The sequence below is a fragment of the Jaculus jaculus genome, chromosome 2, assembly GCF_020740685.1.
Source record: "Jaculus jaculus isolate mJacJac1 chromosome 2, mJacJac1.mat.Y.cur, whole genome shotgun sequence".
Classification (NCBI taxonomy): Eukaryota; Metazoa; Chordata; class Mammalia; order Rodentia; family Dipodidae; genus Jaculus; species Jaculus jaculus.
Genome location: NC_059103.1, coordinates 185,840,724 through 185,856,617, shown reverse-complemented (window position 1 = coordinate 185,856,617; position 15,894 = coordinate 185,840,724). Strand labels below are relative to the sequence as shown.

Here is a 15,894-nt window from a genome sequence, read left to right as displayed (position 1 = left end):
GTTATTATGAGTGCAACAGACACCAGAATGACCTTGGTGTACCTAATAAACTATGCCTTTTTGTATTTAAGGAGAATGGTAAAAATGTATGAAATCATTTTATAATGATCTAGATTTCTCCTTTTTGAAAACCAGTATGCTGTTTTGATATACTTTTCTGTCTTTAATTAATAGCATATATAAAATTACAAAAAGTTTACATTTTAATTAGGACAAAGCATTGGACCCAGATTATTTAAAATTAATATAATTTTTAAAAGAAATTGATTCAACTTTACAAACTTAGTATAGTTAAAACTTATAGTCAATTCCATAGAAGGTGCTAATTTTTGTTGTGTTCTGAAGATCTTTATGTGTTATTAGGCAGGAGGAATTTCAAAGCATGTTAGGCTGGATAGTAGGCTTCTTCAGTTATCCGCACAAGTACTCAATAAGTAACACATCCTCAGCACATTTTTTAACTTACTGAGCCCCTTGACATACCGGTCATTTTTATTAACTTACTAATAATTGTGGCACATTTGCTCTGAATCTCTTTATTAACCTAGCTCCAGGTAAGCAAGGGAGGCAAATACACATAGCACACATTGAAAATATTTTGCAGTATTTGTAGAAAGAATCAGAAGAGAAATTTCAAAGTCCTTTCATTGTTAGAATAGCCATCGTGACTGTAAAAGAGGTGGCAAGGACACTTTAAAGATGTCAGTTTCATTTTTGGTGAAGCTCTCGGACAATTCTGCATGAATTTCCACAGATAAAATTATTTCCATGTAGCAGCAAATTCAGGCAACATAGTTATTATGCATGAGAGTTACAAGATTTGAACTGCTGTCTTATTAAAGATTGTTTCACCATCAGATGCACTGTGCTGTCAAACTCTGATTGGAAAAGCAAATACTTGTTTCAGATAAAAAGCATTGGAAGCCCTAATGTCAGTATGTGAAACAGTGGTGTTTTATAATTAGCACGTAATATGATGTTAATACGTGGATTTCCGGCAGGAGTTTTAGCTTGTTCACTCTGGGGACAACTTCTGAGGCGAGCTGATCTTGGCTGTCAGGAAGGCTCTAAAACAAAGATTGCTAAGGCCTATAGTTTGGAAGAACTCAGTTTGTTAAACACATTTCCATTTCCCCCCAATAGTTATTTGTTAGGTTCTTAGTTATTTATAGTAACGTTTATGTTTGGGTGGAACACTTTTCCTGGGCAGCGATTTTAGAAATAAAACAGATGTGTGAGCTATCTGAGTTTGAACTAATAGAAGTGGAAATAAAACAGCTGATGCTGGACTGTGCTGTCTACTAAATCCTTGCAGGCCACAGATAAAGAAGACAAAAGGTGATAGGAAATAACTTGTAAGAAGACAATCTTGTTACAATCAGTTTCTTTCTTTTTTTCTTTCAAGAGAAGTAATATTGCAACAAATAGAAAAAAAAAATAATACAATCAATGGAAAAAGCGGGAGACTATTTCAAAGTGTAATGAATGGGGTTTGAAGCAGGTCTAAAGAAAGTTAACTTGATTTAATGAAGAGGACACCAAGTACACAGTGGAGCCCCATCGCAGTTTTGCTCATATGGCACATACGTGCCAAATTCTAATTCAGAAACATATCTGATGTTGAGTAGCTTGGTATTTTTTTAGCTGAAACCTTCCATTTTTAGGCATACAATCAATAGAAAAAGTACATCTGAAATTCTCCTTTTCACGCATATGTATTTGTACAGCTGAAATGCTATATGACAGATGCCTTTTTGAGCACTTGACCGTGGAGATGAAAAGCTGTGTGAGATAAAATGCTGAGTGTAGAACTTCTTTGATGCAGTTTTTTTTTTTTTTTTTTTTTTGCCCCAGAAATTATGTACAAATGTGTAGTAAGTTAATGGTTTGTATGTATTCTGCTAAAAGTATGTTGGTAAATAGTATTACAAATAATCATTCAACGTCAGTAATTATTTACATAAATATACAATTTAAGCCAATTGAAGACATGGATGTACAATTCATTAATCTTTTTCAATTAAACTGGCTTTATAAAAACATTCAGAACAGTTGGCAGCTAATGATAGATTTATGACATGTTAGGCCAAGAAAAAAAAGGATGGAAGAGAGAACCTAAAGAACTCTGTGGCTTTGATCTACATTTAGTTTTGACATGGATGCTTTTAAATAATTTGAACCAACTTGAGTGCAAATATGAGTGATGCAATTGGGGAAGTACTTTAAGTAAATTCCCATATATATATATAAAATAAAGTTAAAATTTATAATATCTGGAGGAACATTTAAAATTCAGATAACAAAGAAATACCTTTGTATTAATTAAATTATAATTAACTGGTCAAAGAATGACAAAAGATGCTTTTATACTGCATAGAAGATGAAGTGCCAGCAGGAGAATGGAGGTCTTTATAGCCCTCACAAAGCCATGACTGGGGCTGGAGAAATGGATTAGCAGTTAAAACAGTTGCTTGTGAAGCCCAAGGACTCAGGTTTGATTCTCCAGGTCCCACGTAAGCCCGATGCACAAGGTGCCGCATGTGTCTGGCATTCATTCACAGCGACTAGTGGCCCTGGTGTGTTCATTTTCTCTCTCTTCCCCCCCCCCCGTCTCTAATAAATAAAATAAAATAAAATAAAATAAAATAAAATAAAATAAAATAAAATAAAATAAAATAAAACAAAATAAAATGATGGTGTGTGCATGCCCAGCTTTCAAAACAAACAAACAAAAACATCATTGTCTTTTCTTAGTCTGAGGAGTTAACGAAATTCTCCCTCACATACCACCTGGAGGTAGCATACACAGCCCTAAAAACAAAAAGATGCTATTTCTTTACAAAACAAAACCAACCAAACAAAAAATAACAAAACTGTATCAAGAAGTAAAAATGGCTTTCTCAGAGCTAATTGACTGGACCAAGATGTTAGTTTCCCAATGTTTCAATATCCTTGAATTTTTTTAAATCAATTGTCTTACTTTCATATTTAAAAATAATGGATAGGACACGATTGGTAAGCCCTCATGTAATTTTTACTATCTGTATTTAGGCTTTGAGGCTCACATGTAGACCCATAATAGGACAAGAGATTGAGTTCTTAAAAAAGTAATTACAGCCTCTTTCTTTTTAATCTCCTTTATTATGCTTATATTTAAACCTTCTCTGAATGGAGGCCTGCATTAACAACGTAGACTTTGCTGTTTCATTAGGGCTTAATGTGCTGTGCATTAGGGCGTTTGCATCATCTTTATGGGGGAGCTTTTAGTCCTCAGATCAGGTTATAAAATTAGGAGTGCTGTCAAGTTGTGCTTCCCACGGGAAAGTGTTTACGCTATCCCAAATTGATAAAAGCTCATGGTGTGTGTAATACCTTTCCGTATAGGCAGGCCTTTTCTGTTATTCTGTATCATTCAGGACTCCAAGAAAATAGCTACTGGATTCCAGCTATGCAGTTTATTCTGGCCTTCAGTGAAATTCTAATATTAATAGAATAAAAGCACTTGATTAATTTACCAAGGAGTATCTTTTGTTTGAACTAGGAGTGCTACATTTCTGCTTTATAAATATTTGATCAGAGTTTCACAATATGTCATGTTACAAGCAGGAAGAGCAGCAGATTTTGGAGATAGGAAGTCATCCTTTGTGTGTGTATTTTCAACATCTTTAACGGGATGAGCTTTATAGATCTTTCACATATAACAGTACATTCATTTGAACAGGGGATTACAGTTTGGTTTGAAAAAAAGTCAGGAACATTAGTCTCATTGTGGTTTATTTTGACTTGTCTTAAATTTTTCTTCCAAATATTTATTTTTTGCCGTGGAGTTTCCTTTGATCTGGAGTAGGAGGGAAGTTGTAGATCTTAGCAGGTTCTGTTTCTTTGTTTTTCTGAGTTGAGGACAATTGCATTTCAGAAAAACTGGTGAATGAGATTTTAATCAATTCAGACTGTCTATAGAGTACAAAATGTTTGGCATATGATGGCAGACTTATTTTCAGGACTGTATCTCTTTAACAAGTAATAAAGTGTGCAAAATAAAACACATGCTCACTCCAAGGCCATAAAGCCAAGCAAAGTTCTGGTATTTCCCAGGTTATTTTCATCAGTGAGATGGCTCAGCTGGATAATGTAACCACCCGGGAAGAGAAGTTTGACCATCTTAACTAATCCTTTTACCTGCATGATAGTTAAATCTGCATTATCCATTGCTAACATGAGGCTTGGTACAATGAATGCCTGCCCCTCTTTGATTTTGTTCTGTTTGTTATACTTTAAAGATCTTCTATAATTTCTAAAATATCAGTGCTTCTCTCAAGGCGAAATGTTTAGAAGAAAAAAAGAATCATGAGTATCAGCACAGCCAATCAAATTTATCCTTATTCAATTCTTAATAAAAGTTTTATCTCTGCCATGTCCTGCTGTGCTCGTCATATCAGGCCTGAAGGTTATTCAGTACTTTTTTTTATTTCTTGGGTCATTGTAATTACAGCATACTTGCAGCTGTTGGAAACGCAGATACACATGGAGTAAGCCAGCCTCAGGAAACATTTGGAAACAGACACAATAGTACCCTTTCGTTTTCTGATTTCCTTCGTGGAAATGACTCCTGAGAATCATTAGACCATGCACTCTTTGAATTCTTTGTCTCATGGGTTCAAATTTTGAAAGAAATAATATATAGTGCATTTTCAGAATCTCAGCCAAAATGTTTCATTTTAATTGAAAGTTGAATGCAACTTTTATGTTTTTAGTACTTTAAGTTGATCCATACTTCTTTTATCTTTTAGTTTACATAATAAAATTGCACATAAATACTGCGCATAGCTCCCCCATGTTAGATTTACATCCAACCATCACTAGCATTTATTAAGGGTTTCTTATGTGCATATGTGACTCTGAGTTCTTTATGTGCATTAATCAGCTCATCTTCATAAAAACTCTTGAAGTAGACACTACCATTATGTCCATTAGAAAAGAAAGAGGAAACAGGCATTGAAGGATTAAAGTAACATGCCCAGGAGCACAGGGTTGCATCACCAAAGAAGATAGGACACAAACCACTGAAGACTGGCTCCAGAAGCCTGGCCTCATAACCACTCTGATGCACTGCTTTCTCAAATAGGAGGCAGAGGGATTTTCTACAGATAGAAAAGCAATGGGAGACAGGCCATTTAGCTCTGGGCTGTTTGATGGATACCTCGAATCATACTAAATATGGGGACATTTGTGATTTCATTGAGATTATGTGTTATCTAAACCATGTAGTATGATACTGCCTTATTAGAATTTACTGGGCTTATAATTGAAATCACTGGAAAGAAATTAAATGCATGGATTTGTCTTTTTTTTTTTAAATTACTGTGATTCATTTTTGCTGATACTTTTACTGAAGAAACTAGATATGATAGAATGAATAAGGGACAAATTTTGACTTACTCAATTAAGAGTGCATTGTTTTTTTTTTCCTTTTCCCAAATTAAGGTTTATTTTTCATACATGCATTTCTTTCATTTATAATCTCTTCATTTAGAGGATTTTGTTTTAGAAATTACTGATCTGATAGAGGGTCTGAGAGTCAGCTTCTCCTCTTCTAGTTAGTTGCTAGGCATACTTTAGTTTGGATTTTCTGTGAAGATTAAATGTTGAGAAGATGCACCCGGTTCCCATTTAAGTTCTCCAAGGCTGTGTAATTAAGGTTTTACTCTCTGCCTACATTAAGAGCAGGGATGGGTGTGGAGGCAGAGAACAAATCGGCATGCCTTTGGAGTATCTAATTTGAGTTTGCTGCAAACTCAAACCATACTGGGTGTTTTGTGATTTCACTGGATTCTGAAAGTGAGAAAAATGTGGGGATTCAGTGAGGATCCTTCAAATGCCTAACATTTTCCCGTTCATATTTAGATGATCTGTTCTGTTTTGGTAAAATTAAAGACCATTTGAATTCTTTCATGTGTCCAGCAGCATATTTGGGAATCTTGTAATAAATGATAGTTTGTTCTAAGACCTGTTTTTCTAGCTAATGGCTGGCTCCATCTTGTATACCATTGCCACTTCATAGTCAACATGCATAAACTAGTATTCCCAGAACAGCTTGTTTAGCCTCCTTTCTTCCATGGTTCCACTTTAATAAATCAGGGTAGAAATTTTGGCATTATATTAGATTTGTTCCTGATATTAATCTATCTTATATTAATCTTATGCATGCACTTGAGAGATTCTTCCATTCTTCTCTTCTTTATATTTTTTACGACCACTATCAATAATACTGAATTGTTAAATTCATGTTGGTTTCATTGATCACTTCTTTCCTCTTCCTTTCCTTTCTCCTCTTTCTCTTCCCCTTCCTTCCTTTCTCCTCCTTTTGTGTCATCTCTCTCCTCTTTTACTTTTTTTAACTTCTTGTTTTCTTATTTGAGAGTGAAAGAGAATGAATAGGTGCATTAGGGCCTCTGCCTGCTGCAGAGGAACTCCATATGCATGTGCCAATTTGTGCATCCGACTTACATGGGTCCTAGAGAATCAAACCTGAATTCTTTGGCTTTGCAGACAAGCACCTTAACCATTAAGCCATCCACAACCTCTTTTTTCTTCTTTAATTATTCTTCTTTCCATCCTAATTTCCTTTTTCCTTCTCCTATATCCCTCTAACCCACTCTATTTCCCTTTCTTCTTTCTGCCTACCTTTCTTCTGTCACAGTTTCTTCCTCTTTCTTTTTAAAGTTACACATTCTCCTTATAAATCAGTCTTCTTCAAGGTTATAAAGTAAACATATTTAAAATGTATGATCTATAACTTTTGTACTATTTAAGAGGCGACCTCATAGTGTATTATTGTTCCAAATTCTTGCACATTTGCATTGCTTGCTGCATAACAGATGCCATTACAAAGGACTCCCACTTAAAGATTTGGAAATACTTTACCATTTCCCAAGAGTATCTTATATTGTTCCATTCCTGCTTTGGCCTTGACTCATGTTTCTTCCACCTGAGATACCTTCTCGAGTACATTTCCTGTCAGGAGCTTCTTCACACATCAGCTTGTCTGGCCACACCTCTAGAGCTACCACCACAGCCTTGCCAACTTGTCCCTCTGGTCTGGGGGCTCCTCCTACACTGCCTTGAACCCTTCTTCAGATATCATTGTCTATTTATGTTTTGTTTTTTTTTTTTTTGTGATCAACCAGAGTTCATGCTGTTGTTCTGAAGCACCATTTCTTGTGTTTTTCGGATTCTCACATGGTAGGGCTATCACAAAGCATCTGGATGTTTTCCCATTTGAATCCTTTCCCCTGCCGTCATGGTGAGTCTCAAATCCAAGGCCTTATGATTGCTTTCCAGTTGCTTTACCACTGAGGTGCATCTTCAGCCCCAAGATTCTCATTTGAACACACACTTATTTAATATTTTATTTATTTGAAAGAGAGAGAAAGAGAAAATGGGTGTTCCAGGGCCTCTAGTCACTGCAAACAAATTCCACATGTAGGAACCACCTCTTACATGTGGCTTTATGTGGGTACTGGGGAATCAAACTTGGGTCCTTTGGCTTTGGATGCAAGCATCTTAACCACTAATCCATCTCTCCAGCCCCCACATTTGCAATTCTTAGTCATTCTCACCATGGGTTAATGTCAAGGCCAGGTTGGATACAGAACTGCGTTGTGTAGAATACACTTGCCCTCATCATCTACCTGCACTGTGGGGTTTATTTATTTATTTATTTTGTATGTTTCCCATAAACAGTTGAGATGTATATGATCATTCTGATTGGCTTTAAGATATATTGATATAATGTCATCAAGGATAACCAATGACCATAGGAAAACTAGTTAAGAATTCTGCTAAGGAAAATGAGAAGATTTGTTTTGGATAAAATACCACTCTGATCCTCAATAACTGATCATGAAATAAAGAAATAAAGAAAATGTACCATTACTTTTAAACATATGCAATATACCACTTTAAATTGTTTCTCCCCATTGGATGGCTCTTATAAAACTAAATGAGAAGGGCATTCACTCACACTGTTAGGAGATGTTTGCAGGAACAGACCACAGGAATAAGCTACGTGTAGCATGAGTGAGAAGATTTCCACAGAATTAGGTTTGTTATTGAAAGTTTTAAGCATTTATTCGCCATCAGAAGTACATCGCAGGATCACACCTGGTATTCTGGAGTGTGTATGCAGAAACATTCCCTATGTGCATTAGCAGATTAATTCTGACCATGGTTATTTTCAGCCTTCCTCAGTATTCACAGATTTCTTTAAGGTATAAGAGTGCAGTGTTTGAATAGCGATTTTTTTTTTTTTTCGTTAACAACATAGCTTTTTTAGTTTTAAGGTTTTGCTTTTTTGACTATCAGCCCATAACCTCAAGTCCTCTCAAATTAGTACTCTCCTAATCGTGTCTGTTGCTATCAATTATAGTACTTGAGAGAGAACCACATCTGAGGACGGGTTTGTGTTCAGTTCAAACAGCTCCCTTGTTGCTGCACTGGAAATAAGCATATGTGCTAAAGTGTCATTTTAAGAACACCGAGGCTTTGAAAACATTTTCCTCTGACATATTCTTTTACATATTATTCTTACTAGATTTTGCTATGTATTATTAGAAGGAAAGGAATAAATTCAGGTTAAAGACCTTGAAAATAGCCAACTTTTTGTATTTTTCACTTCTATCATGAAATATTTCTGTTAACAGACATACAATCAAATTATAAATGAAGGCCATGGAAAATATTACATGGAAGGAATACTTTTTAAAACTAGGGTTAAAACAGAATTGAAAGTCACTATGGTTGTCAGTGAAAAACAACTAAAATCTGTTCTTTTCCATGCCTTACGTGGGCTTATATTATGCTGTATAATTCTGATTTACTATCAAATGGTAATACGCTCATTTACTTTTGTAAAAAAATGTATTTTGGACTTTCTTTTAGGGGCAAGTCCAAGTCAGGTCAAATTAATGATAAACTTTCCATGAATAATTATGGCTGTTTATTCCAGTGACTCAGGAGTGTTAGAGAGAAATTTTTGTCTGAGTTCACATGACCTCTAAAAAGTTCATTTTTTCATTCAATCAAAATGCATCAAATCCTTGCATACTTCCAAATATCAGTAACATACTCTTCCTGTTGTCTTAGGATATAAATAGAAATTAGGTTACTCGCCTCAGAACTTAACCTTTTCACTGATAGCTAAGAATATTGATTGTAGGAATGTGTGAGTTTCACTATTAAAAAGATCTAGCTAGGAAAGCTGAATGTCTTCACCATTTCCCACTGTTTCATCAGTTCATGATATTGGCCAGAGAAAGTCACTTGCATGGTTCATTATTAAGGATTAATTGTATACCTTTTGACACTACTGTAGTACATATGGTCTGTTGTGAGATCCTTGAGTGTATGTAGCTGTTTAAATTTCAGATAGTTAACAAGTTAAGTTATTGGAAATTGAATAAAATATTTAAATTTTAAAAATCATTTCTTCATTTGCACTTGTCCCATTTTAAGTACCCAGTAGCCACATATCTTGTGTCATCCTTATTAATGAAGAGTATGGAGTATCTTTTCATCTTGGGGAATTCCACTGGACAGCACAGATGTAGAATTTGCTCTGTATTCTCACAGTAATCCTATGAAACAGCAAGTGCACAATATTCCTTATCTATAGAGAGAAGAAACAAGCTCTAGAAGTTTAAATATTGTTTCTTTTGACAGAATTTGATGCAGAGAACTTCCTCTAGGACCAGATAAATGCAAAGGTTACTACAAATGATTAAAGTGTTTTACCTAAATCTTTGATCTTAAAATATCTTGAAGGCAAAGAGGTAGTCTCCAAATGTCAATCACACAGTCTGACACAAATTAAATACTCAGTAACTCCTAAGTGGATGAGTGAATATATATAATTTTTGACCCAAGTACAAGTTACAGCTATATAATTTTGTCAATGTGAATATCTGGGTCAAAACTCTGCTGGGTTAATGGGTTATAATTTAAGTGTAGGTTAGCAAAGGAAGAAAAATGGAAAAGTTAGCTTCTCTTCTGCTGTGCTCTCATTTTTGTATAGTCATAACTTGGAGACAGTAAAATTACTACTTCTTGTTTGATTGAAACATTTGAAAATATCACAATATTTCTTCATGTAAAAATTGTTCCCAGTGATAAGTTTTAATAATTTGTTATTGCGGACACTTATTTTGCATAGCTTTTCTTCTTGTTGATTTATTTTTAACCTAGAAAGGGGAAGATCAGAACTCACACATGGCTATCATGAAAATAAAATGAGTATAGTCAGTGGCATGAATGCTGCCCCCTCTTAAATTATTAATTATTTTTACAAAGGTTATACTTTTGTATCCACTCCTAAAACATTAAGCTGTGTTTTCTTTTATAGAAATGGTTAAATGGTGTGTTCCTTTGACTTGTGTTTATACATTATTGTAAAAAGAAAGTATTGCCACAAATACAACAGCTAGATCCTTTTGAAGGTGAAAACAAATAGAATACTAGTTAGTTATGCCTTTCTAAAATGGATTTTGTAATGTGTGATTATAATATCATATTAGATTTTTACTATTATTACATAGTAAAAATATTACATATTATTTTTATTATTACTACATAGTACTAGTATAACTTACTGATACTAGCCAAGAAGGCAACTGTGTCATCTATAGAAGCATCACAAACCTTATTATTACTATTAAATTAGATCCATGATTTTTGTTTGCTGTTTGGGTTGTATATGAAAGAGCTGTCAGTAGTAGTCAGCACAGATTAAGTGCATAGTCATTAAAAGCATCCGAAATAATGGAGTTGACAGATGGTCCTTGGGTAAATAAACAGCTTTTAAACACATTGTCACTACAACTCAAAAGGCTTAAGCTTAACAGTCTCTATAGTTTAGTCAATCTTAAAATTGTTTTGTTGATAAGTTTTTACAAACTTTTCTTTTTTGTACTTAGAAAACATCCCCAAAGGAAGGCTGTGATATCTACTGATAATTTTAACTCACTTTAAAAATCTTATATTTAAAGATGTCTTTAAAATGTGTGTTCTTTGTTTAATGCTTGTAGTAAGATCATGGTACATGAGGCCTATTGCAAAATCAAAGAATTTGGCTATCTGTGGAGTCTTACAAGTAATCTCCCTCACTTAGTAAGAAATTCGATGTCTTTGGTATTAAGGAAGCTGAGCAACTTTGAAGCAATCTGGCATCTGAAACAGGAGAATCATCTCTAGATTTTGCACATTATAGATTTTGTCTCTACTATTAAAAAGCATCAACCAGATACTTCCAAATGTATCCTTTTGATCTGAGATTAAGTTCCTGATGATACTGTTATGTTGATACCAGCATTCCCCTTAGATCTTTTCAATTTTTAAAATTAGGTTTGTTTTCACTCCCAGTGAATTGGGAAATACATGCAGAAAAATGTACAGGTTGATCATTTCAGTGCAAGTGTTGGCTGCTCTAGTTTCAGGCTAGATAAGGATATTCTGGACTTTTTCCTCAAGGGATGGACTTTGACATCTCTCAAACTAATTACTGATTGTCAAGTTGCTACCTGGAAGGATGCTCTATTCTTAGCTACCTAGTTCATTGAGGCTCTGGCAGGTTGAAGTTTGTGGGTTTGGGATGGTAGATGCGGACATCCTCACCAGTAAATTGTTACGATCTTTGACTAAGAATGTAGAGACCCTCATAAATTTCTATCTTTAGGCTGATTTCCTGAAAATGTAATGCTGGACATAAATCTAGAAGTTACCACAATTTGAAGAAGCTGTTAGCCACAGTGATTAGGTCACTTAAGGTCCCACCTTTCTTTAAAAACAAATGGAGAGTTTGCTCTTGGTCCTGTCCAGTAAAGAAACCAGTATCTTTGAACATGCCCAAGAATATCATTTGCATGCTAAGTAGAGTCTTTAAATGATTTTGAGTTTTTGGAGAATTTTCTCATGGAGTGATTTGGATATGAACAGTGATCACACATGTCATTTTTGAGCAGCTGTTGAAGAAGGAAGAATGTGATTCTGTCACTTGCTTTATATGTTACATCTGGTTGCTAATTTTTTTTTTTTAATTTTCACTGATACTTGGAAGAGAGATCTCTCCCCATTTAGATCATTTTGGTCACAACTCTTATTTTATATGTATTTATTTGAGAGGGAGAGAGTGGGAGAAAGAGAAAATAGGAATATGGGCACACCAGGGACTCTAGCTCCTGCAAACAAACTCAGACACACACACCACCTTGTACGTCTGGCTTACATGGTACCAGGAATCAAACCTGGGTCCTTAGGTTCTGTAGGCAAGCACCTTAACCACTATGCCATCTCTCCAACCCAAAAGTTCAGTTTTAAACTATGAGTTTTAACTGTGTGGCAGTGACTGGTTGAATGAGTTGCCTATTGAGTTGTAGAATGTGGGGAGAAGAAAAGTTTACCTAAAGACCTCTTTTGAGGGCCTTCATGTCACCAGTGCTATGGATTTTTTTGAGATAGGATCTTATGTAGCCCAGGGTGGGTGGCCCAGAACTCCATCCTCCCCCCAAGTCTCCACAGTGCTGGGATTGAGTTCAAGGTTTGAATGGATCCTTAGAGAGTTCTTATGGGAAAGTTGTCTTTAGTGTTGTGTATCTCCACAGCCCATACATGATCATAATTAGTGACTATTTGTTAGATAGAACCTTAACCAAGTACAGCCCTGACAGACCTCCTTTTTTCTTTCTAATTATCTTTGGATGAGAAACTTGAAATTATTTGCATGGTCTTCTTTCACCTAACTTTCTTACCTACTCCACTCAATTGATTTTCTGATTTCACTGTGCATGATTAGGCTTCTATTTTAAGCCATATCACATGGTCATGTTAGAGCATATATCATAACATAACCCACAGAACTCATCTGTGTCTGCAGCCTCAAGACTGAAGGGACTGAACATCAGATTCCACATTTGCATTGAGTGACCTCAGCTGCCTATAGCCATAGCATCAGCTCCACTTTGAAAAACGACACCCTTAAGATTTGTCTGCTTCAGTAGAAATATGGTTTAAAGCAATGAAAGATGCTCAGTTGAAAATTGTTCTTAAAGTAGAAATTATGTAATCTTTTGAACTGGTTATAGCACCTTTATTACATAAACCTCTGTCCTTTAGCCTAAAATGTTTCATGCAGTAAGGCACTCAGAGTTCCCACAACCAGTAAAGAATAGAGGAGTAATTTTATTTTCTTTTCCTTGTATTTTTCTTTATTTTTGGCTCTGATCATTTAAATGATTTCACAAAAAAAGTATAAAGAAGGAAAAGGGAAACCATTGTCTTTTTTGATGTAGTATACTTGGCATCCTCCACGCCCTACAGAAAGCCCACGGAATTAATGACATGTTGAAAGTAACGTCTATCTCTTCTACACCCCAGGTCACTTCCGGTGGAATGTTCATTGGCATTGGGCGGAAAACTCCAGATTGCCAAGGAAACACCAAGTACTTCCGCTGTAAATTCTGCAATTTCACTTATATGGGCAACTCATCAACGGAACTAGAGCAACATTTTCTTCAGACTCACCCGAATAAAATAAAAGCTTCTATTCCCTCCTCCGAGGGCTCAAAATCTTCAGAGAAAAACTCTAACAAATCCATCCCTGCACTTCGAGCCAGTGACTCTGGGGACTTAGGAAAGTGGCAGGATAAGATAACTGTCAAGGCAGGAGATGACACTCCTGTTGGCTACTCAGTGCCCATCAAACCCCTTGATTCTTCTAGACAAAATGGTACTGAAGCCACCAGTTACTATTGGTGTAAATTTTGTAGTTTCAGCTGTGAGTCATCTAGCTCGCTTAAACTGCTAGAACATTATGGCAAGCAGCATGGAGCAGCTCAGGCAGGCCTTAATCCAGAGTTGAATGACAAGCTTCCCAGGGGCTCAGTCATTAATCAGAATGATCTATCCAAAAGTACAGAAGGAGAACCAATGACCAAGTCAGACAAGGGCTCGAGTGGGACTAAAAAGAAGGACTTCCCAAGCAAGGGTGCAGAGGAAAATGTGGTCACAAGCTACAACTGTCAGTTCTGTGACTTCAGATATTCCAAAAGCCATGGTCCTGATGTGATTGTCGTGGGGCCACTTCTCCGTCATTATCAACAGCTCCATAACATTCACAAGTGTACTATTAAGCACTGTCCATTCTGTCCCAGAGGCTTGTGCAGCCCTGAAAAGCACCTTGGAGAAATTACTTATCCGTTTGCTTGTAGAAAAAGTAATTGTTCCCATTGTGCACTCTTGCTGCTGCACTTGTCTCCTGGGGCAGCGGGAAGCTCCAGAGTCAAACATCAATGCCACCAGTGTCCCTTCTCTACCCCTGATGTTGATGTACTCCTCTTTCACTATGAGACTGTGCATGAGTCCCAAGTGTCCGATGTCAAACAAGAAACCAATCATCTACAAGGTCCCGATGGGCAACAGGTCATCAAGGAAAGCAAAGAACACTCTTGCACCAAATGTGATTTTATCACCCAGGTAGAAGAAGAGATTTCCCGACACTACAGGTGAGCTATTTGGGGAATAAAAATCCCACGAGAATAACAGAACCCACAAGCTCATGTCGGACTGAGCTGAGCCTAATAGCTTGAGGAATTTATAAGACAATCACATAAAAGATCATTCATAGAATTGCAGATGCTGTATTTTTAGATGTGATAACTTGATACTTTAATTTGGTGTCTTGTACTCATGTTTTTTGTCTGTTTTAAATCATTTAACAGATGTTTTTAGATTCTCAGTGATGGTGACAGAAAGTTTACTAATTTAACTAGAATCCATTCATTTTACATAGCTGTTTGTCTCTGCATCCCATTTTTTTAATTAAAAGAATTTATCTGAGAGAGAGAGAGAAAGATAGACCAAAACATAGAGAGATATAGGCAGAGAATATGGACACACCAGGGCCTCAGCCACTACATACAAATTCCAGATGCATGAGCCACTGTGTGTATATGGCTCTATGTGGGTACTAGGGAATTGAACCCAGGCCATCAGGTTTTGCCAGCAAGTGCCCTTGATCACTGAACCACCTCTCCAGCCCTGCATCCTATAATTTTTGATGGAGCAACACCCATTAAAGTTGCCATTACATTATGTTTTATTCTCTTGGAGACAATCAGTTTGATAACATATTGCTTCTTTTATTTTCCCTAAAATTGAGATGGGAAATTCCTCTTGCTTTGCATAGTTGAGGTACAGTTCTTATTGACATTCCACCAATAATCTTAAGGCAAGCATTTTGTATTATGTGTGATTTTGGATGTGCAGATACTCCTCAGAAACAGATAAACTTAGGTTATTCCATTCACTAAAATGAAAAGGTGCATTAGTTCTCTCCTACTTCTGTTATTTTATTTTATTTTTTTTTTGTAAGCCTTAGGTTCCCTAGCACTTATTTCAGACTTTCTAGAGATGAATGTAGGGTACATATCTTTATTTCTTTTATGTAGTCATTTCTCAATTTATTCCATAAGCATGCATTTGGTAGACATTGTCTATATATAAGTAAATAAGACAGGCATAGTCACTGCCCATGTGGAACTTACAGCTTAGTAGGGCGGGTCATTATTAGTGACTGGTATCATAGAAAGTGAAGTGTGGAGCATTTCTGTAGTGAACATAGAAATAGCATAGCTAGGAAATGGTGGGTTAGCACATTCATCCCTAAGGAAGGAACCTTTAAACGGAGACATTGTTGTAAGTACGGATTAGTTTATGGAAGCTGTGTCTACAGATGCAGGGCTTGATACATTACTTGGGACTTATTGTGTGCTCTCTTGTTATTTGACTCTAGCACTAGAATAAAATAGCCTTATTTTCTTTTTCTTTGTCTTTTAGCTTACTTAG

The 15,894-nt window shown here is 35.9% G+C and overlaps 1 protein-coding gene across 6 annotated transcripts in view; it reads left to right on the top strand.

Annotated features, from left to right (window-relative positions):
* Nucleotides 1-15,894, top strand: part of Trps1 (transcriptional repressor GATA binding 1) — a 250,228-nt gene that overhangs the window by 47,651 nt on the left and 186,683 nt on the right. For all 6 annotated transcript variants that reach the window (XM_045143804.1, XM_045143805.1, XM_004661382.2 and 3 more), the window contains one exon: nucleotides 13,426-14,552. In XM_045143804.1, coding sequence (XP_044999739.1) covers nucleotides 13,426-14,552 — 1,127 coding nt within the window. The remainder of the gene's footprint in view (nucleotides 1-13,425; nucleotides 14,553-15,894) is intronic.